The sequence below is a fragment of the Tiliqua scincoides genome, chromosome 8 (assembly GCF_035046505.1).
Source record: "Tiliqua scincoides isolate rTilSci1 chromosome 8, rTilSci1.hap2, whole genome shotgun sequence".
NCBI lineage: Eukaryota > Metazoa > Chordata > Lepidosauria > Squamata > Scincidae > Tiliqua > Tiliqua scincoides.
The window spans coordinates 18,624,090-18,647,689 of NC_089828.1; the positions used below are offsets into that span (position 1 = coordinate 18,624,090).

The window sequence follows — 23,600 nt, forward strand, 5'->3', positions numbered from 1 at the left end:
AAGCCCTCCCTGGATTCCACTGTGTTGGATAACTACCGGCCAGTCTCCAACATCCCGTTTCTGGGCAAGGTAATTGAGCGGGTGGTGGCGTCCCAACTCCAGAGGGTCTTGGATGAAGCGGATTATCTGGATCCTTTTCAATCTGGCTTCAGGCCGGGCTTTGGGACGGAAACCTTTCGGCGAGGCCTGAAGACCCTTCTGTTTAAACAAGCCTTCTGAGTTCTCGGCCTTTTAACATCTTTTTAACATCTTTTAATATTTTTTACAGGCCTGATTCTTTTATGACTTGCTGCTGCTCTATGCTCTTTTTTATCTATTTTTTTTACTCTGACTGCTGTTTTTTATGATGTGTTACTATGTTTTTTATTTGTTTTTAAATTATGTTTTTAATATGTTGTAAGCCGCCTTAAGTCCCTTCGGGGAGAAAGGCGGGGTAAAAATAAAGTTATTATTATTGTTATTATTATAAATAGCAAGTCTTAAACTGCACCTTAAAATCTGCGGACTCTGCATGATTTATATTGCCCTAGCAATTGGAAAACTATTGTAGACCTTTGCAATTGTAAGAGTAGTTCCTTCTCTAAATTAGATTTTCCTGCAAACTAAAACATGTCTGAAATATTGCGCACAATATGCCTTCTTGGAGGCTGCAACCTAGTGCTAGAGTAACATGATTTATGATGCCACCTTTGGGTGATTAATGTGTCCATAATTTTGGTGCTCAGCAGTGTAAAATAGCCAATTAGCATGTTTCATCCTGCCTTGGACACAACTCTGGAGCAGATGAGGTTTGCTATTTTCTTCATTTCATTTTTCCAACTTGCTTCCATGAATTAATGGCTGTGCAAAATTTCTAAGGAACTACTGCAATTTGGACTACCTGGTGCAGTGTCAGGGACAATTATGGGAGAAGGCAGTATATAGTTCAGCAAGAATCTTGGACATCTTTAGGAACTGGCTCAACCAGTGGAAGTTAACATTGCTTTACAAAGCTTGCTCTTTATCCTGCTGCTGCAAGAAAACATTTCATCTTGCCATTCATTTCCACCCTTTGCTTCTGAGTGGGTGGATGGATTGAATGCATTAAGACAGCAATTTTCAACCTTTTCCATTTCATGGCACACTGACAAGGCACTAAAATGGTCAAGGCACGCCATCAGTTTTTTTACCATTGTCAAGTATACTATGCTGCTGGTAGGGGGCTCACCCCCCCCCAAATTACCTTTCTAGAAGAGGAGCATTTTCCCCAGTAGTTCTTATAGGAGGAGATGTCTTCTAACAATCTTTCCCTCTTAATTTGACCCACACAGAATGTAGTCATCCCTTCCTTAAATAACAGAGAAAAAGTATTCTGAATTGACAATCTGGCTGCCTTTTGAGATGGCAGTAATGAAAAATTGGTGCAAAAGAGCAATGTTGGGGGCCAATTTTTAGTTGATACATTGGTTTGAAAACAAGTCTGGAGTAACCATAGTAATCACAGTTTATCACAGCTGAATGTAACAGATCTCAAGTTTTTTATCTGTGGTCAAAGTTTCAAGAAGCAGCATTTGGCTAGTCTTGCTAGGATTTAATAATCTCACTAAAACTAGTTATTTTCTCAATTAGTCATACTATTCTGGAATCTTTCTGGCCAGTTACACAGAGCTATAACTATTATAGTACCAGTTCCTGCCTGATTGCTTTTCAAGCTGCAGGACTGGATTCAGAAGTTGGTTTGGATTCAGAGATGTGCTTGGGCACACCTGGTGGCAGCTCTGATTTATTCTGGTTGAGTAATCCAATCTCTTTGAAGAGAAGTTTGAAAAGCAGTTGGTAAAATGACATGGGCGTTTGCCACTCAAAAGGATGAAGTCAGAGCTTCCCCTGGGTGTGCCTAAGCTCATCTGTGGCTTCCAATTACAGACAGCAAGGAAAAAAATAGTACTATACTACAAGAAATGCAAGTAAAATCAGGTGTTTTTTTGGGGGGGGGGGGTGCAGGAAAATCTAGCATAGCATTAAGATCTGTATCACTGTTTCTCAATGTTTGTCCCTGGTTGTACCATTTTGCACTCTCCACCTAGTGGAAGTACCACTGGAAGTCACTGGTGATGTCATTGCCAGTTACTTCAAGAGTGGGAGGCCAGATGCAACACAAGGAACACCAGTAAGAGTCACAGGGGGGAGGGCTTTTCCAAGTGTGTAGAGCTCTGCCTGCTGAGCCAAGCCTCCCACCACTGTTTGTGTTACTGGTCTCACTGTCAAGGTGTGGCGGTCTGGGGGTCTTGTGACACCTCAAGTACCACTGGTGATGCCTCAGTTATCAGTAGTTGAGAAATGCTGATCTATCTGAATCAGTCTTGCTGACTTTAATAGAGGCGGTAGTTGTGCACTACACTGCAAGCACAGTTTGCCTGTCACCACCCTAGTGCAGTCATGGGTGGGGCCAGATCTGAACTGGGATCTTCTGTGTCATTCTTTTGCCACTACTCTCCTAATGACCAGCAACTGAACGAGTGCTTCATGCAAACAGCATCCTCGTTCCTGGCCTGATGGTCTGCGTCGGCTCCTGCTATTGCGCTCCAAGCACAGCGCTCCAGGACCTCAGACCTGGGAGCCTTTCACTGCCGCCACGTCACAGCAAAGGGCATGCAGCCTATGCAGCCTTCCCACCTCGCCGTTGTCTGCAGAAAGCAACATTCCACAGCTGCGCGCAGCACAGCCCGGAGAACGGCTGAGACGAGGGAGTACCATAGAGTGCGGCAGTGCCGGGAGCCTAGAATGTCATCTCATAGCTCTTTCGCGGACGATCCTTCCTGTTTCAAAGAGAGGCGGTAGAGCTACTTCTCATTGGTTCGCTCTCCCCACAGCAGCCAAAGACGTGCTAGAGGCGGGCCTCTGTTCACCAATCCAAGAGGTCGGATTCTGATCTTTGCCTACCTAGACTTTATAGCTAAACTGATGAGCAGAAGTCAGTTTCCGAGGTGTATGTGTGTCTATGATATGTGTATATGCATCTCTCTCTCTCTCTCTCTCTCTCTCTATCTATCTATCTATCTATCTATCTATCTATATATATATATATATATATATAGAGAGAGAGAGAGAGAGAGAGAGAGTGTATATATATATAGATTTAGATATGCATAATGTGTTTCTATCATGTGTGAAAGGCTATATCTATTTTACAGATATATCTATATATGCTAGATAATCGAGATAATCTATATATATATAGCATAGATAGATAAATAGATATACCTATACACAAATGTTAGACTATCTATCTATCTATCTATCTGTATTGGCAACCATCAGTCTCGAAAGACTATGGTATCGCGCTCTGAAAGGTGGTTCTGGCACAGCGTCTAGTGTGGCTGAAAAGGCCAATCCGGGAGTGACAATCCCTTCCACACCGGGAGCAAGTGCAGTCTGTCCCTGGTCTGTCTCCCTGGCTATGGGCCTTCCTTCTTTGCCTCTTAGCCTCAGACTGTTGGCAAAGTGTCTCTCCAAACTGGGAAAGGCCATGCTGCACAGCCTGCCTCCAAGCGGGCCGCTCAGAGGCCAGGGTTTCCCACTTGTTGAGGTCCATCCCTAAGGCCTTCAGATCCCTCTTGCAGATGTTCTTGTATCGCAGCTGTGGTCTACCTGTAGGGCGCTTTCCTTGCACGAGTTCTCCATAGAGGAGATCCTTTGGGATCCGGCCATCATCCATTCTCACGACATGACCAAGCCAACGCAGGCGTCTCTGTTATCACGCAGTTATCATGGTGCTGCCTGCGACACTGACCACTCCCTGGTGTGCAGCAGAGTGAAACTGCAAACAAAGCGACTGTATCACACGAAAAAGGAAGGAAGACCTCGCATTGATACCAGCAAGACCCAGGATCAGAGAAAAGTGGAGGAATTTGCACAAGCGCTTGAGGAATTCCAGGAATTCCAGGTCTTCCAGGCCCGGCCGACGCAAACGCATCCAACAGATGGGAACATTTCAAGAATACCGTTTACAACACTGCCTTGTCCATATTCGGCAAGAAGACCAACAAGGCGGCAGACTGGTTTGAAGCCCACTCTGAGGAGTTGACACCAGTCATTGAGGAAAAGAGGAGAGCTCAAGCAGCATACAAGGCCTGTCCCAGTGAGCGCAACCTGCAGGTCCTCCGAACTGCTCGCAGCAAAGTCCAACAGACTGCCAGGAGATGTGCTAACGACTACTGGCTCCAGCTCTGTTCCCAGATACAGATAGCAGCTGACACGGGCAACATCAAGGGGATGTATGATGGTATCAAGCAGGCCCTAGGTCCAACACAGAAGAAAATTGCCCCTCTGAAGTCTGCCACAGGCGAGGTCATCCAGGATCGGGCGCAGCAGATGGAACGCTGGGTGCAGCACTACTCTGAGCTATATTCCAGAGAAAATGTAGTCACCGAAGAAGCACTGAACAACATTGAGTGCCTGCCTGTGCTGGAAGAGCTTGACAGTGAACCAACCCTAGAAGAACTTCACGTGGCCCTGGACTCCCTTGCCTTTGGCAAGGCACCTGGAAAAGACAGCATCCCTGCTGAAGTCCTAAAATGCTGCAAAGAGATCATTGTCACTGAGCTGCATGAAATCCTCTGTCTCTGCTGGAGAGAAGGTGGAGTACCTCAAGACATGAGGGATGCAAACATCATCACGCTGTACAAGAACAAAGGTGACAGGGGTGACTGCAACAACTACCGCGGCATCTTTCTCCTTAGCGTTGTAGGAAAGCTGTTTGCCCGAGTTGTACTAAAGAGGCTCCAGGTACTTGCAGAGAGCGTCTATCCAGAATCGCAGTGTGGATTCCGAGCCAACAGGTCCACCACTGATATGGTATTCTCCCTTAGACAACTGCAGGAGAAATGCAGGGAACAACGACAGCCACTCTTTATAGCCTTCATAGATCTCACAAAGGCTTTCGACCTGGTCAGCAGAGACGGCCTCTTCAAGGTTCTCCCCAAGATTGGATGTCCACCCAGGCTCCTCAGCATCATCAGATCTTTCCACAAGGACATGAAGGGCACTGTTGTCTTTGATGGCTCCACATCAGATCCTTTTGACATCCGAAGCGGAGTGAAGCAGGGCTGTGTTCTTGCACCAACCTTGTTTGGGATTTTCTTCACTGTCCTGCTGAAGCAGGCCTTTGGAACTGCAACAGAAGGCATCTATCTCCGGACCAGATCAGACGGAAAGCTCTTCAACCTCTCCAGACTGAGAGCAAAATCCAAAGTCCAGCTGAAATGTCTGCGTGACTTCCTCTTTGCCGACGATGCAGCTGTCACTACCCACTCTGCCAAAGATCTCCAGCAGCTCATGGATCGTTTTAGCAAGGCCTGCCAAGATTTTGGACTGACAATCAGCCTGAAGAAAACACAGGTCATGGTTCAGGATGTGGACTCACCTCCCTGCATTACAATCTCTGAGCATGAACTGGAGGTTGTCCATGACTTTGTGTACCTTGGCTCAACAATCTCCGACACTCTTTCTCTCGATACCGAGCTAAACAAGCGCATCGGTAAAGCAGCTACCACGTTTTCCAGACTCACAAAGAGAGTCTGGTCCAACAAGAAGCTGACGGAACATACCAAGATCCAGGTCTACAGAGCTTGCGTCCTGAGTACACTTCTGTACTGCAGCGAGTCATGGACTCTTCGCTCACAACAGGAGAGGAAACTGAGCGCTTTCCACATGCGCTGCCTCCGACGCATCCTCGGCATCACCTGGCAGGACAAAGTTCCAAACAACACAGTCCTGGAACGTGCTGGAATCCCTAGCATGTATTCTATCTATCTCTAATCTAATCTAATCTAATCTATGCATGCTATAGTTAGATCTAGATAGATGGATAGATAGATATAGATTACCTATCTAAATACACACACAGATACTTTCTGTATTTATACACTGCAACTGTTTTCCTCCTGCTCCCCAGTCGGAATCGAGAAGGAAGAAGTCCCAGACTTTGAGTGCGGCTGTTCTTGGCAGGAGGAGCTTGTCCCACCCCAAACCAAAGGCAGCAGGAAGGCTGGAACTGCCCCCTGTGCCTCTGAAACAGCGCTGCGACCTGACAGCTTCCCTGGACTAATTTGTTCCCTGGTAACTGAACCGCACTGGTTATATTTGGCTCTGTTCTGGTTTATGTCTCAATATGTAATGTTAAAATTAATGGGAACTTTTAATGTACTTGATGGATGCGGGGGGGTGTTATTTTCATACTTGATGGTGCCTTCTCTGGTCAGAACATCATTTCCAGGTCAATCGTTTCTGGTGGGTCCCGACTGAAAGTGGGTCGTGGTGCTGAAGAGTTTGAGAAGCACTGGGCTATGGATTTCTAAGCTCAACTACCGCTTCGTTCACTCCTGAGCAATGTTTTGCAAGGAGAACCCACGGGGTACCTACGCAAACTGTGAGCTCGTCACTCTAGACCTTTTATAGCTCTGTGTCCCTTCCTGCCAGGGGAGGATCCTTCCCTCTCGCGCCCTCTCATTATCCCCTGATGAGGCTGCCGAGGGGCGGGGTTTCGCGTCGGCCGGCTTGGGAAGCGGCCATGGTGACGAGCGATGGAGCGGCTGAGGAGCAGCAGCCGCAGCAGCAGCCGCCCTCGAGGCGGAGGGATGGCGGGCCTCAGCCCGGGCCCAGCAGCGACATGGTGAGGAGCTCCGGTGTCCGTTCGGCTCTTGTCAGGGGAAGGGGCCTGGCTGGTGGGCTGCGCTGCCACTGTTAGCCTGTGGAACTCCCTGCCACAGGAACCAGGGGGCACCTGCTAACATGGAGTGCTGATTAGCTTGTGGAGCTCCTTGCTACAGGAACCAGGGAGCACCTACTAACATGGACTGCTAATTAGCAGGAACCAGGCACCAGGGAGCACCTACTAACATGGACTGCTAAATAACTCCCTGCCGCAGGAACCAGGGGCACCCGCTAACATAGTGCTAATTAGCCAGTGGAACTCCCTGCCACAGGAACCAAGGTGCACCTGCGGACATGGAATGCTAGAACAAGCCAAAGAAAATTTTTCTTTCCCAGCATGTGAATTAGCCTGTGGAAACCCTTGCCACAAGAACCAGGGGGCACCTGCTAACATGGAGTGGTAGAACAGGCAAAAAAAATATTTCTTTACGCAGCATGTTAATTAGTCTGTGGAACTCCAACAACAGCATGAGGTAGCTTTGGCTGAGAGAGAGAGAGAGCGTGACAGTCCGAAGATGGGCCACTGAGTGTCATGGCTGAGTGGAGTTTTGTACCAAGCTCTCCCTAGGCTTAGTCTGACATTCTAACTATTGTATCAGAGCTTTTTAAATGGGGACAGGGAATGCCACTTTTCCAGCTATCATCTTTGGCAGGCACCTCATTTTAAATTTATCACTGCCCCCAGAGATGGCTGCTGTGCACACGAGTGTGTGTCTTGCTGCCCCACAGTTGGGGCTTTGCTCTGTACCCTCTTTCACCAAACCATGCCTCTTTTGAAGGGCCCGGTAGCTGCACAGCCACATCTTGCCCATTTGTACAGTGAGCCATCTCCATTTCCAGCAGGGCTGGGACAACACTGCATTGTTTGCCATGGATGGTGGGGCCCAACTACCACTAGCCATGCTTGTGAAGTACTGCAGATTCCACACTAGCTCTCTGCACTGTGTGACTAAGGCTGCAGTCCTAACCATACTTTTCTGAGAGTAAGCCCCACTGAACAAAATAGGACTTACTTCTGAGTAGATCTGGTTAGGATTGTGCCCAAAGTCCCTGTATTAGAACTGTGCTGTGTTAGAACTCTTGCCAGTCCATTTCACTGAAGTTCTAGAATCACGAGGGAGAAGTTTCTTCATTTTATAAGCCATGATTGTATGTTCCCCTAACATACCCACTGTGTCCTGATACTTTAGGGCCCAATCCTATCCAATTTTCCAGTACCAGTGGGGCGTGCACTGCATCCTATGGTGGGCAGGCAGTCACAGAAGGCTCCTTATGTTATGGGAACATTTGTTCTCTTACCTCAGGGCTCCATTACAGCGGCACCAGTGCTGAAAATTTGGATAGTATTGGGACCTTAGTCATTCCTTGTAGCACTGTTTCTCAAACTATGGATCTGGACCCACTAGGTGGGTTACAAGCCAATTTCAGGCGGGTCCTCATTCATTTCAATATTTTATTTTGAATATATTAGACTTGATGCTACCATGGCATGTGACTGCATTTGGGGAAATGTTACAGGCCTGTACTTTTAACAAGCTACTGTTTATATTCTTTTAACAATGATAGTCAATGGGACTTACTCCTGGGTAAATGTGGGTAGAATTGCAGCCTAGGATTGTTAAAAAAATTTTCCTACTTGGTGATGTCTCTTTCAGTCATGACATCACTTCCGGTGGGTCCTGACAGATTCTCCTTCTGAAAAGTGGGTCCCGGTGCTAAATGTGTGAGAACCACTGCTCTGTAGCAGGGGTCTCCAAACATTTTGGCCAGAGGGCCGCATCCAATATCTGGCGTGGTGTGGAGGGCCAGAAAAAAAATTTAAATATAAAATTTAAATAAATAAATTAGAGATGGAACTTAGATGAGTGAATAAATGAATAAATGGGCTCATTCATTCAACCTCTCTGGCCCTCAGAACACCCTCCAGACACAATCAGAGCACAGTTCTGGTCATGTTCAGCTGAGTGGACCAGAGGCTTTCAGAGGTTGGTTGCGGGTGGAAAGAGGCTTGCTGCGGGCCACATCTGGCCTCTGGGCTGGGGTTTGGAGACCCCTGCTCTGTAGGAAAGCTTTTGGTTCATGATGGTTGTCATTTTCTGAACCTTTTCCAGCTCTTGTTGCAGAATAACCAGAACTAAATGTACAAAGTATTCAGAGTACAAGCACAACATAAGTATGTATTGGCCCAATAAGAAGATCTGACTGGATTAGATGGGGGGCTTTGCCTGATTTGGCGGAGCTCATCTAATGATCACACTAAGGATCCATCTAGCCCAGCATTCTGTATTACATAGTGACCAGCCAAATTGTTCTGGGATAGCTGGACTTGAAGGCAATAATCCACTCCAACTGTTGCTCCCCAAGCAATTGGTATTCAGTGGTATACTGCTTCTGAAGCTTGAGGTTCTAGTTCGTTCTCCAACTGACGATGGAAGATTTCTCTAAGAATTTGTGTAATCCTGTTTTAAAACTATCTAAACCAGTCATGGAGGGGGGTGGGGGTGGCCTCATGCTGAGACATGACAAAAATTGAGAGAGCCAGATTGCTAGGAGCAGCTGAACCCCAGGCCTTGGAAAGGATAACATGTCTGTTGGTGGGTCTGACCTTCTGTTCTGAGCTCTCCTTCCTTCCTAGATCACTGTACAGGCCCATCCCAACAACAGCTTTTTTTATGGCTGCTAGTGCAGTTTTGAGCTGTGAATATGGGAAGTGAGACTTCCTTAAAGGAAATGACATTGGGAATGAGCTTCAAATTGTTGTTTAGACCTCATTCTAGCATACACCCACCTAAAAACCTCTTGCCAGTTCAAGCAGTCTGACTGAAGACTCTTTCTTTGTGTCCAGCCTTTGCAGTTGTCATCTTTGATGTTGAAATGTTTTAAGCACTAAACAGGAAGTGCAAGACAGGCTAAAGGATCATTCATCCAAAGGAACTTGATGTCATATTGTCAGGTTATTGCTCCCGAGGTTGTATTATCAAAACATAATAGGAAAGAGATTGTATAGTCCTGCAGATACAATATTCAGTGCATCTGTGGTTAAAACATGAGCTGATGGTTAAACAGGAGAGGTGTTTCAGCATGGTGGCTAAGAGGAGGCTACCTGATTGAATCTTGCCTCTGCCCTACACTCGCTAGGTGGCCTTAGTTGAGCAACTCCTTCTCGGCCTTAGAGGGCCAGATGTTCAACCATCACAGTAATACCAGCAAGGAGGGAGTCAGTTGTACTGTACAAAGCAGAGAACTTCTCATAATAAATAATAATACACATGAAATGCTTTGAACACTGGAAAGCACAAATGCTAATTTATTATTTTGGTTAATGTATTCTTCCATTTCTCATAGGAGCAGAGGGACAAGAAGAGGATGAGCAGAGAGGGTGCCGTGGAGAAAAGGGGCCCCTACATTATGAGCAAAGCTCCTTCTATACATGACAAACTGCGTAAGTCGAACCCAGAATCTCTGTATGGCTTTCCCTCTCCCCACAGGATCCCCACCTGAGGTTAGTGGTGAGCTGGCAACCCATTTTACAGGAAGGAACTGAAAAATTGCTCGCTAGGCAACCAATGGAATAAAGACTAATCAAAGAACTTACTGGAGGAGAGGAGAATGGTGGGCTAGAGAATCAGAGCCACTCTAGTCCACCACTCTTCTCTCCTGTGCTTCTTTCATTCCATTTCTTTATCCCTTTTCAAGTCCAGGAAGTGAAAAGAGGAGTCAGGAAACTGGCAGCTGGCATGCTGCAAAGTGTTTGGTACGCTGCCTGAAGTGCTGGGAAATCTTGGGCTGGCCTTGGTCAGGGATCTTAGAGTGGAACTATCATTTTGTCAAGTGTCACCAGCAGAGCAGCTTGCCCTCCAGGTATAAAAGGTTTGTTTTTGTTGGCGCTGCAATCTTGTCATTCCATCGAAGGAATGAAATTCTTAAAGGGGGCAAAAATCTAAACTCGATGGTAAGGACAAAGCTGGCTAATTGGATCAAGCCAGATCAAAATGACAATAAGGAAATTCAATGGATTAGAGATACAGAAATTGTCCTGATTTCTTTGGGTTAGGAAGAAACAGCCCTGTTTTTGTTGCAAGAGGAAAGAGAATGAATCTTCCCAGCCAGCAGAGAGAAGCTGAACTTGCTTCTTTGCTACATAACATGAATATTTTGCTACCCAGCAAGCAGGGTGGCTTGATTTTAAATCATGACTAAGTGCACTTGAATGAATGAGGCAAGTCTGTTGTGTCTCTCCTTTCAGTGCTATTAATTTTATTGGGACTTAGTCATGGCCTCCCTTCCTTTGGCTACAGCCCAAGGTGACTGAAATCATGCTTTAAATTGCGAAGGTCAATTTTTAAGTCATTGATTTCAATTTTAAAAATCCATTTAATCTTCTATCCATATGAATAGTGGTTTACAGAGAGTGTGACAAGTATGTCCTTGTCTCAGAGTGATCATAGGAGAAAATTGACACAAGGGAGACCATTGAGGAAGGAGGGGAAGTAGAGGCAGACCAACTGGGGAAGAATGTGTGATTATTTTGTGTGCACTTGCATAACTTACACTTATAGTACAGTACAGTCAGTAGTTGCGAAATAAAAGTGTAAATGGACTGTGATAAAACATTGATTTAAAAGTCGCTAAAATGTTTATCCTGTCTCAAAGGGTATGTTTGTTTCTCAAATATTTGACATAACGTTTGTTAATATTTTTAGAAAAAGAGAGTTGACTCTTCACTGTAAACACCTTAGGGGTAGTTGTCCCACTACCAGCCCTGAGTTTCTCCTACTAGACTACCGAAGGCTGCAATCCAAGATGCACTTGCCTGGGAATAAGTCTCATTGAACTCAGTGGGCCTTACTTATGAGTAAACATGCCTAGGGTTGTAATCTGAGTCAGTTGTACAGATCAGGGAGTTCCTAGATTTAAAAAAGGTCTCCCTATAGTTCAGTGGATGGCACCTGTGGTGATTTGCCCCCCACTGTTGAGCCATAATGTAAGTACATGAACTATTCTGCTCCATAACGACTGACAAAGATGGTTGAACAATAATAATTTGCATTTGAATAGCACTTTCTGAATGTGAAAATGCTTTACATGTGCTATGTAGTCCTTACAGCAACTCTGTAAAGCAAGTATGGCAAGTATTATCCCCACAGTGCAGGAAGGAAGACTGAGGCTGAGAGGGAATTGCTCATCTAAGGCTCCCTAGTGAGCTTGTGGCAGAGTCAAGATTTGAAATGGGGAATTCCTGATTCCTTCCAGAGTCTCTTACAGTGCAATCCTATGCACGTCCACTCAGAAATCCCAGTGCATTAAATGAGGCATATTCCCAGCAAAGTGTGTGTGTTGGATTACATACTTAGCCTCTATATCACGCCGGCTTTCCCCTACAGGGCTTTCTTTACTGTGAAAAATGGCCTTTAATAAATTCAGAAAAGGGTCAGGAGTTCAGTTTAAGATTTGTGTGTTCAAATTTAATTCAAGTTTCACTTTAAAGGAGACATTTATCACCAAAAAAGTGATTTTTTAAAAACGGCATTGGTTGGCAGCCTTCAGTCTCAAAAGACTATGGTATAAGCCTACAGCATCCGGTATTCCCATGCGGTCTCCCATCCAAGTACTAACCAGGCCTGACCCTGCTTAGCTTCTGAGATCAGACAAGATCGGGCATGTGTACATCATTTTAATCTACCTTGAGGGTCACCCCTCAGGACACTCCCTTTGATGGCTCCTACAACCAGGAAAGCTAATCGCTGTGGCAAACGTTTCCAGTGCCTTCACTGTTTCTGGGGTCCATGTACCTGAGAAAGTGTGACAACATCTGCACCTTGATCAGAAGGCTTCGGTGACCAGCCTTCCATATTGATACAGCTGCCACAAGGTGTCTGCTTCAGTCGCCATCATGCAGTACAGTGGACCCTCCTTATCTGCGAATGTGAATATTTGTGGGTTCCGAGCCTGTGGCTGGAGGGCCTCAGTGACCTCCTGGATGCGACGGGAAGTGCCTTACAATTGTGCATGACCTTGCAATGCCTCAGAAGGTCTCCGGCACACTTTGAAAGGCCCTTTCAGTTTGCCAGTGCAGGCCCCCTTCTCCCACGGATTTCATTAGCCATGGAATTCAGTACCAGCACAGGGGTAGGTGGGTCCTGAAATGGATCCCTTGCAGATACAGAGGGGCCCACTGTAAATATGTGGGTGAATTCGCTCGGAATTGGCAATGAGTGTCAGTCTCTGGATGGAGGAAGGCAGAATCATAACCTCCTCAAAAGCACAGAGGCAACTTGAGTGCTCACTATCTCTCTCTGTGTTACTGTTTTGGGTTGCAGAGAAGCATCGAGAGATGGCAAAGGCGATGCTGCGGAGGAAGGGAGTGCTTTCAGGAACGGTCCGGCATCAACCCAAACCAGCAGCCAAGAGGTCCCAGCCATTTTCCTCTTATTGTTGAATGGTGATATGCTTTTCAGAGTTTGCCCAGCTTGCAGGGCGTGCAGGAGCTGAGCGCCTTGGAAACCTGGCCCCAGGTATCTGTCTTGGGCGCTGCGTAGCCGGGAGGACTAGGAACAGTACATGGAACCCCTGAGTGTGGAATAATTGAAGCTCATTGCCATTGTGAAAGAGACCAGCCCTGGTCAAACCCGTTGGCTCTTGTGACTCTCTGTACAAGAGGGACGGGCTCCATTTGAACCAGAATGGAGCCTATGGAATGGAACCCTATGGGATGAGGATGGGGAGGTTAGAGAACAACAAGACAAAGGCAGGGTAGGAGAAGAAATTGGGAAAGGTAGGGTGATGGGATGTGATAGACGGTTCGGCACAATGAGAGGATGCGGGGACAAAGGAGCAAATAAGCAGCCCATCCTGGGGCATTCCGTGTATAAATGCTTTTATGCGAATGCCCGAAGTCTACGAGCAAAGGTGGGAGAACTGGAATGTCTGGTGACAAGGGAAAATATTGACATAGTGGGCATAACGGAAACCTGGTGGAATGCGGAGAATCAGTGGGATACCGCAATCCCGGGCTATAAACTCTACAGGAGGGACAGGCAGGGGCGTGTTGGAGGTGGGGTGGCCCTTTATGTTAAGGAAGGGAAGTATCCAGCAAAGTAGAGATTGAAGGTGGGTCCGACTCCACCGTAGAATCTCTGTGGGTTAAATTACCAGGCTTGTGCAGCGATGTAATACTGGGGGTGTGCTATCGTCCTCCAGACCAGAAATCTGATGGGGACCTTGAAATGAGGAAACAGATCAGGGAGGTGACAAGGAGGGACAGGGTTGTAATCATGGGGGACTTCAATTATCCTCATATTGACTGGGTCAATTTGTGTTCTGGTAACGATAAGGAAATTGGATTTCTTGACGTGCTAAATGACTGTGGCTTAGATCAGCTAGTCACGGAGCCCACCAGAGGACAGTTGACTCTGGATTTAATTTTGTGTGGTACGCAGGACCTGGTTAGAGATGTAAACGTTACTGAGCCATTGGGGAACAGTGATCATGCTGTGATCCGTTTTGACGTGCACGTTGGGGGAAGAATACCAGGCAAATCTCTCACAAAAACCCTTGACTTCCGACGGGCGGACTTCCCTCAAATGAGGAGGCTGGTTAGAAGGAGGTTGAAAGGGAGGGTAAAAAGAGTCCAATCTCTCCAGAGTGCATGGAGGCTGCTTAAAACAACTGTAATAGAGGCCCAGCAGAGGTGTATACCGCAAAGAAAGAAGGGTTCCACTAAATCCAGGAGGGTGCCCGCATGGCTAACCAGCCAAGTTAGAGAGGCTGTGAAGGGCAAGGAAGCTTCCTTCCGTAAATGGAAGTCTTGCCCTAATGAGGAGAATAAAAAGGAACATAAACCGTGGCAAAAGAAATGTAAGAAGGTGATATGGGAGGCCAAGCGAGACTATGAGGAACGCATGGCCAGCAACATTAAGGGGAACAATAAAAGCTTCTTCAAATATGTTAGAAGCAGGAAACCCGCCAGAGAAGCGGTTGGCCCTCTGGATGGTGAGGGAGGGAAAGGGGAGATAAAAGGAGACTTAGAGATGGCAGAGAAATTAAATGAGTTCTTTGCATCTGTCTTCATGGCAGAAGACCTCGGGCAGATACCGCTGCCCGAACGGCCCCTCCTGACCGAGGAGTTAAGTCAGATAGAGGTTAAAAGAGAAGATGTTTCAGACCTCATTGATAAATTAAAGATCAATAAGTCACCGGGCCCTGATGGCATCCACCCAAGGGTTATTAAGGAATTGAAGAATGAAGTTGCAGATCTCTTGACTAAGGTATGCAACTTGTCCCTCAAAACGGCCATGGTGCCAGAAGATTGGAGGATAGCAAATGTCATGCCTATTTTTAAAAAGGGAAAGAGGGGGGACCCGGGGAAACTATAGGCCAGTCAGCCTAACATCCATACCGGGTAAGATGGTGGAATGCCTCATCAAAGATAGGATCTCAAAACACATAGACGAACAGGCCTTGCTGAGGGAGAGTCAGCATGGCTTCTGTAAGGGTAAGTCTTGCCTCACAAACCTTATAGAATTCTTTGAAAAGGTCAACAGGCATGTGGATGCGGGAGAACCCGTGGACATTATATATCTGGACTTTCAGAAGGCGTTTGACACGGTCCCTCACCAAAGGCTACTGAAAAAACTCCACAGTCAGGGAATTAGAGGACAGGTCCTCTCGTGGATTGAGAACTGGTTGGAGGCCAGGAAGCAGAGAGTGGGTGTCAATGGGCAATTTTCACAATGGAGAGAGGTGAAAAGCGGTGTGCCCCAAGGATCTGTCCTGGGACCGGTGCTTTTCAACCTCTTCATAAATGACCTGGAGACAGGGTTGAGCAGTGAAGTGGCTAAGTTTGCAGACGACACCAAACTTTTCCGAGTGGTAAAGACCAGAAGTGATTGTGAGGAGCTCCAGAAGGATCTCTCCAGACTGGCAGAATGGGCAGCAAAATGGCAGATGCGCTTCAATGTCAGTAAGTGTAAAGTCATGCACATTGGGGCAAAAAATCAAAACTTCACATATAGGCTGATGGGTTCTGAGCTGTCTGTGACAGATCAGGAGAGAGATCTTGGGGTGGTGGTGGACAGGTCGATGAAAGTGTCGACCCAATGTGCGGCGGCAGTGAAGAAGGCCAATTCTATGCTTGGGATCATTAGGAAGGGTATTGAGAACAAAACGGCTAGTATTATAATGCCGTTGTACAAATCGATGGTAAGGCCACACCTGGAGTATTGTGTCCAGTTCTGGTCGCCGCATCTCAAAAAAGACATAGTGGAAATGGAAAAGGTGCAAAAGAGAGCGACTAAGATGATTACGGGGCTGGGGCACCTTCCTTATGAGGAAAGGCTACGGCGTTTGAGCCTCTTCAGCCTAGAAAAGAGACGCTTGAGGGGGGACATGATTGAGACATACAAAATTATGCAGGGGATGGACAGAGTGGATAGGGAGATGCTCTTTACACTCTCACATAATACCAGAACCAGGGGACATCCACTAAAATTGAGTGTTGGACGGGTTAGGACAGACAAAAGAAAATATTTCTTTACTCAGCGCGTGGTCATTCTATGGAACTCCTTGCCACAGGATGTGGTGCTGGCGTCTAGCCTAGACGCCTTTAAAAGGGGATTGGACGAGTTTCTGGAGGAAAAATCCATTATGGGGTACAAGCCATGATGAGTATGTGCAACCTCCTGATTTTAGGAATGGGTTAAGTCAGAATGCCAGATGTAGGGGAGGGCACCAGGATGAGGTCTCTTGTTATCTGGTGTGCTCCCTGGGGCATTTGGTGGGCCGCTGTGAGATACAGGAAGCTGGATTAGATGGGCCTATGGCCTGATCCAGTGGGGCTGTTCTTATGTTCTTATGACTGGTGGAACAGCCTTCCTTTTGGAGCCCTAGCATGATCTTTCCTGGGTCTTGGTAGTGGTGACTGGCAAAGGTCCCTTCTGCCTTCCCACCTGGGTGGCTATGAACAGAGTGTTGCTTTAGAGAGTTCAGTCCAGCTCTGGTCAACAGCAGAACAATCATTACTCAAAACCGCCTGGGAATGGATAACACGAATACACAGCATTGGTCAAGATGGCTGCAGTGCCTAATGGATGAGAGTAGTGATCAAAGTCTGTGGGGACTGTAGTTTAAGGTGGGTGGGTGTCAGCTGGGCCACACTGGCTTCTTTAGGCCAGGGCTCAGTGGAAGACTACATGCTTTCCATGCAGAAGGCCCATGACATCTCTGGGTAGATCTAGGAAAGAACCCTGCCTTGAATCCCTGGAGAGCCATTGCCAGTCAGTCTTGACAATCCTGAGCTAGATGAACCAACAGTCTGGCACTGTATAAGGAAGCTGCTTATGTCTAGTGCTAAACTTTGCTCTCAGAGTCTGCTGTCCAAGGATTTTCAAGGTGTCCTCAAATGCTCTGCTCTTTCTTTCCCTGAACAGCAGATATATAAATGACTCACAGTGCAAGAGATGAGAATTAATGTGCAGAGTTACCTTGCAATTTAAATGGTAATATGCAGGGGTCCACAAATGTTGGCTTGGCTTATCAGCTAGTCATTACATTTGGTAGCCACCAATCCCTGGCAACCCCCCCTCCTTTTCCGGCATACCTAAAGGGCTTGAGAAGATAAATTGGGGGGGGGGGGGTCTTCTCCCAAGAAATTACAGATGACTCTTGCACTGCTCAGAAGTGATTTCTGCCACTTTCCCAAAGTGGCAGTGGGAAAACAAGACATCTGAGATGGGGTTCTGTGCAGTACTAGATGTCCTGCTGGCCTGAGGGCAGCTGCCCCCCAGCAAACTGGGACGTTGTTATTAAGGGCAGGAGTTCGAGCATCCTGTGTTTTTTCATCTCCAGAAAAGCAAGCTTTTGGCTTGCAGGGAAATCTGAGAAGTTGGGATGGGAGCTGTAGAACTTGTTCTCAGGTGTGCAGGGTTGTAGCCCTAAAAATTATTATGTAATGCTGCCTATGGCTAATAGCAGATGGAATAAACTTTGGAAATGTGCAAGCTCATGCAAATCCCTGCAGCTTGCAGAACTAAGAGAAGGGCTGTAGCTTGATGATGGAGCATACATTTGGCATGAGAAATGTTCCAGGTTCTGTACCGGCATTTCCAGTTAACATGTCTAGCAAGACAGTGGTGGGAAAGACCTCTGCCAGAGAGCTTGATGATACTCTAACAGGCATTGGTTCTTCTTGATTGCCATGGGATAGATGGGCCAGTGTTCTGGTTTCGAAGGAGGTAGCTTCATATATCCACGTTGATTGCAGAATTTCTTTGCTGTCGGACTTGAGGATTTCTCAGAATCAACACTATATACAGTCTCATACATTTTGTTCTTTGTAAAGGGGCTTGTTTAGTTTTTGCCCTTCCCTATCCCAAGGACGCGAGGGGAATTGGAACGCGTGTCTGTCATTACAGTGGGCCCTCCTTATCCATGAGCTCGACATCCACGGATGCTGGGCCCATGGCTGGAGGGCCTCAAAGGACCTCCTGGATGTGACCAGAAGTGCCTTTCAGTTAGATCTGGAGGCCTTCTGAGGCACACAGACTCCTCGCGCCCGAGACCACCTCCTGGATGTGACTGGAAGTCACTTCCAGTCATGTCTGGGAGGTCTTCTAAGGCCCAACCACAGATTTAATTATCTGCAGAATTTGGTATCCATGGGGGTCCTGTATGTAGTGCAGAATATGTGATGTATCACTGTGCTCTAAAAAATGACAATTCATACCCAACCTTCTCTGGTCATGGCTTGACTCTTCAAGCACTCTAGTCAGTGCCCCTGGGATGCTTCATACTGAGTAGTCCCTCTTTCCACAGGTCAGTGAAGTTCAACAAGGGCTACGCTGCTCTCCGCCAGACCTCAGATGAAACCCTGGTGTCCTTGGATTCTGACAGGTGAGGAATGATTGGGCAATGCTTGATGAATGGGACAAGAAGAGCTCAAAGAAGTTGGAGAGATCTACGCCTTGTTGCATTGCAAAGCAAACTGGGAATTAGTGATTTGTTTGAAATGTTCTTTGACTCATCCTGATGTTTGTGTTCTTCTCCTAGTGACGGGGAGTTGGAATCGAGATGTTCCTCTGGATATTCCTCGGCGGAGGCAAGCTTGATGCATGTTTTGCTCCTCCTTCGTGTTGTTAATATTGCAGCTTCAGTGTCCATTGTGTGTTACATGAGGTGAAAATTCAGTTCTCTGCCCTGAGAGGCTTGCAGTTTAGATATTGGCACAGGAAGGCAACAGAGGGAGCACTGTAGCTGCTCCTTCCACTCCCTAGATTTGAAGGGAAAAGGGAGGGTGAAGAGAGTGATGCTAGAGGGTCAGGCATAAAGGGCTAGAACATGAGACAGAACTCTGACTTTGAAGCCACAACATGAAGCCAACTGGTTCAGAAGGTTAAGTTCAATCGCAGTTCCTGGTTTTGTGCAAGCTGTGGAGTCACAGGTTTTAAAAAATAAAAAAAAAACCAGAATGCCTGACTTGTGTGAGCAGAGGAGGTAAGGGTAGGGAAAGAGGAGAGAGCTCATGACTCTCAAAAGGAGAAGGTCCTGCAATGGGAAATTGTGGTTTCCCGTTACATATGAATTGAGGCTGTTTACGAACAGATACACGGAATATGTACAGTCCTCAATATGGAATGAATGTTGTTGGTTTGAGGTAGGGAGAATCCGTTTCCTGTCTGAGTGCCTTTGCTGGAAGGTTTCACCACTTCTCCTTCGCTTATCAGGTCAACCAGGATCTCAGCCGTCAATTGCTGCAGGATGGGTATCGCCTTGATGAAATCCCTGATGATGAGGATCTTGACCTCATCCCTCCCAAACCTGTTTCTTCCTCACCTTGTTCCTGCTGCTTTGGGGAGTCTGCGTCCTGCTCCATTCAGTAAGAGGAAGTCTCAGAGGGCTGCATTGCACAGGTCAAGAAACCAGCACTTTCTACTTTGGGGACGTACAGCTGCCTGATGGGAGGTGGCAGAAATCCAGCACCAGATCTTGGGTCAGACCAGTTGGGTGGGGGAAGGAAGAGTGCTCTGGTGACTGGAAGACCGGGACATACCATTGCACTACAGGCACTTGCTTAGGGCCCCAGGCATTCTCGTAAATTTAGCTCTGTGGTGCAATATAGAACTTCTTAGGTTGAAGTACTTGGGGGAGAGTGTGGCCAGCTGGTGTCCTTGCCTTTGTGGACAGAAGCTACCCAGTGGATGGGCAAAGAGGTCAATATGAGAGTTCTCTTCCTTTAAAGGCAAGTTCTTCTATTGTGAAAGGAAATTATGAGATGAAAGAGCAGCTAACTCTAGTTTATTTTTTGCAATTTCCCCAAATCTGTATATAAATAAAAGAACACACCATACAGGGTCAATGGAAGTCAGTTTTCCTACACTGCTTAGGATCGTAAACAGCTTTCTCTTTAGGGTTGTAAAGGCCTTCCAGGTGCTAGTGGGGCATGGCAGGACAGAAGAGCTCTTCATGCCTGCTGTGTGGGTGGGTCTCGGGCTTCTTGCATTGGAAAATCACCTGCTGGTATGTGGGTGTTTTGAAGCTCTCCTGCCACCCATGTCCTCCCAGACCATTCGAAGGGGCTTGAACTGCTACACAGTCTGATATTGGTCCCAGTGACACAAAGACTTACCAAGACTTTGGGTGTGTATTTGCTCAGAAGGAGGGCTTAGGTAGACCTCACCTGCCTTGCAGGCCTGCCCTTTCTGACAGAAAAGCCAAGGGCAGGCCAGATGCTAAGCTGATATTTCTCTGGGAAACAGCAGAGGTTGGCACTTATGAAGATTGTCAGTGATTAGCTGGTTCAGGTCATTGTGATGGCAGTTCCTTTGATGGGAGTTGGTGCTGATTCAGATAAGCTTGCGATCCTCCTGCCCTGTCCCCCCTTCAGCACTTAAAGAAGTGCTTTGTCCAGTTTGATAAAGAGAGAGGGTAGGATCTTTGCATCTGTATCCCATGTTGCCTGTGATGGAATGATATCTTCAGCACAGTGGCGGTGCCTCTGTTGTTCAAGGATGCTTTTATTTCTATTATTCTGACACTTTTCTGAAAAAATTACATACTGGAATTTAAGCCACCTTCACAGGCACACAGGAACTAGGTTTTTTTTTTTGTCCAGGTCACAAGAAATGAGACACTTTCCCATATACTATGTCTGGCAGCTTATAAGAAACAGTAGTAGAATTTGTCTATCTTTTCATGTGAATTTAGTGATACTAACTGATACATGTGAACTAAGATCATGAGAGCCTAGATCCTCCCTTTCTGTGTCACAAGCAACAGATCATCTGTAGGTCTGCAGGATAGTGATAGCACAGGATTGAAAGTCTGTTAGCATTATTATAGGTCAGGGCTTTCCCAAACAAGGCCCGTGGGCCAGATCCGGCATTTGGAGATAGTCCTCCCTTTACAGTTCCACCATACTGCTGCTGCTCCTGGCACCTGATCTCATCACAAGGACGCTTTGGGCAGTCATGTCTGCCTGGACATCCTGTCTCAAGGCCTGCTCAGGCTGTTGGCAATAGACACAACTGTCTAGGGCATCCTTGGGATGGGATAGTATGCCAGGCCTGTGGAACAGTAAGCGCTGGCTGGGACGGGGAGGGCTTTTTCAGCTGTCTCCAGTTTGGAGACTGCTGTTATAGGTCATTGTTTTGAATTGGGATAGAGGGGAGAATTTTGGGATGAGCCTTGGCTAGCCCGTTGTTCTAGGAGTAGCAATGATGTGTATTGTATGCAGTTACTGCAGCAGTCTTACTGAGCCTGTGTTCCTTGGAGGACAGTGCATCAGTCATGCTGATTCTTTTTGTTGCATTGCTTTTGGAGAATGAGAGCCCCTGAAACCTAAACAGCACTACAGCCTGGATAGCAGGTCCAGATGTCTTGGACTCCACTGACAACCCAAGTGAGATGTTTGTACACTATTCTCTTGGGCATCATGCTCCTGTTGGTAAACCAAAGGCTGTTTTTTCTCTGCCTAGAAAACTTACCAATGCCTGTAAACTTGGTAGACTCTCACCTTGTACTTGTGGCCTGCATGTAACCTCCTGTTCCCATGGCTGCATCCTCATGGCTTGATCTCATAGTGGGGGGCATGAAAAGGTGCCCAGCAAGGATGCTGAGCTGGTTTTGGTTTTAATCCATCAAGGGATGGAGTGGTAGACCATGGAAAGAAACCAGACCACCACCAAGAATGCTTTCATGTTGCTCCATTGGGGAGTATTCCCAGCAAGTGGGGAGGTTAACTCTGCCTTCACTTTTTCAGCCCATTGCTGAAAGGTAAACTTAGGCATAGAAGTTTGGTTAAGCAGATGACTGATGTAGCCAAGTATTAGTTGCTTTTAATATTGCTACGCAAAGCAACGTTTGCCTGAAAGCCTCAGGCCCTCCAGCAACAGCCTCTCAGCTGTAGAAGGTCAGCTCATGTCCGAGACAGAGCTATTTATTCTAAGTTAACTGCAATAAGCTTTAATGGGGTAGTGCTTATTTATTACAAACCGAGACACTAGCAGCACACTCGAGATGTTGGGTCTCTGCTGCAAAACAAGCCCTGAAGGGAAGGGGCTGCATTTTTATTCCACATTAAGTTGTGGAGATTTCAGATCTGATCATGATCGGTGCCACTGCCCCGTAAGAGTCTTAAAAGCTGCCTTAAAATATTGAAATGCACAGAGGACAATCTTTATCAGATATCTAATACTATTGTACATACAGAGAATTACCTGGCAAATTGTTTTGTATATTATCGAGCAAGGGGAGCGTGTATCAATAAAACTCTACCTTTTACTGCAGTTTTGCTTATTCTGTGTTTTCTGAAAAGGGTTCCTGGGGTGCGTGTCAAGATCCATGATGTTGCTCTTGTCTGTGTCCAGTTATAGTGGTGAGGATGAGCTGGATAAAAGCTGCTAAACAGAGCTTTTGAATGACCGTTGCACCAACTCTATTGATATAGGGACTACATTGGGGTGTTAATACAGGCAGCAGAGAGATGTGTATCAAATTGCTTTATCAGTGTTGCTGTTGAACTCCTTAAATATGCACTTGACCTCAAGCATTTGGGGGGGGGGGTCTCCAGCGAGTATTTTTCCTTCTAAGAGTGACATGTCTATTTTAGCAGCTCTGCGATCAAAGCTGCAGTCCTAAGTACACTTTCTCAGTAGTAAGGCTGGTTAAATTTCTCTTCCCAGTATGCAGTGTAAGTCACCTTGAATTTATAGGAAAGTGTAGACCCGGGCTCTCCAGACTACTACATGAACAGTGTCACCATTCCACTGGGGGGGGGGGGGGGCTCCACAAAGCGCCTCTTTACCTCCCCATTCTTTGTGTCCAGCCACTTCTGGTCACACCCCAGGCTTTGCGCCTGGATTTTTGGGCAGAAGCAGCAGGATGCAGCAAAGACTGGGGGCACATGGAGGCGCTGTGCAGAGGCTTCCAGCTGGAATGGTAAGTGCCATTTGTGTCAGGGAAACCTTTGCCCGTGCACAGCAGTCTCCACTTTGGAGACAGCTGGTGCAGACTAAACAATACCAGTATTGATGTATTTAAAATAAGGCTGGGCAAACTTTGGCCAAAAAGGACCACATTAGAGTACAAAAATTTTATGACAGGCCATGATGCATACTTGTTATAAACACCATAACTTTGTTGTAAAAATTCTGCATTCCATTCTTTTTTGGAACACACCTCATTCACTTCCTTTTGTTCAATTCAAAAGAGTACTGGGGAAAAAATATATTTAGGAAGGAAATGAGTTTCTTTCTTGCTTTTTTCTGGCCTAGTCAGTTTTTAAACCTGCATTGCTCCCCGAGAGGACACACATGTGCTTGATCTGTGCTGCTACATTTAAGTAGACAGTGCCAACATGATGATATGCTGGGGGCGGGCTCTTATGAACTAGATTCAGCCCCCAGGTCTTACAA

The 23,600-nt window shown here is 46.6% G+C and overlaps 1 protein-coding gene across 2 annotated transcripts; it reads left to right on the top strand.

Moving 5' to 3' along the window:
- Positions 1-6,523: 6,523 nt before the first annotated feature.
- Positions 6,524-22,472, top strand: FAM219B (family with sequence similarity 219 member B). 2 transcript variants are annotated; one of them, XM_066636619.1, is made up of 6 exons: positions 6,524-6,652; positions 10,039-10,135; positions 13,014-13,104; positions 18,505-18,582; positions 18,739-18,787; positions 19,413-22,472. In XM_066636619.1, the coding sequence occupies exons 1-6, from the start codon at positions 6,551-6,553 to the stop codon at positions 19,566-19,568; spliced, it is 573 nt and encodes a 190-aa protein (XP_066492716.1). In that variant the 5' UTR covers positions 6,524-6,550; the 3' UTR covers positions 19,569-22,472. The 2 variants fall into 2 exon arrangements, with proteins under 2 accessions (XP_066492716.1, XP_066492717.1); XM_066636620.1 differs by having other exon boundaries at positions 10,045-10,135.
- The last annotated feature ends 1,128 nt before the right edge of the window (positions 22,473-23,600 follow it).

Coding starts and splice junctions, on each gene's coding strand:
- FAM219B (XM_066636619.1), top strand. CDS start 6,551: ATGGTGACGAGCGATGGAGCGGCTGAGGAGCAGCAGCCGCAGCAGCAG. Junction 10,136..13,013: donor TTCTATACATGACAAACTGC/GTAAGTCGAACC, acceptor TTTGGGTTGCAG/AGAAGCATCGAGAGATGGCA. Junction 13,105..18,504: donor CCCAAACCAGCAGCCAAGAG/GTCCCAGCCATT, acceptor CTCTTTCCACAG/GTCAGTGAAGTTCAACAAGG.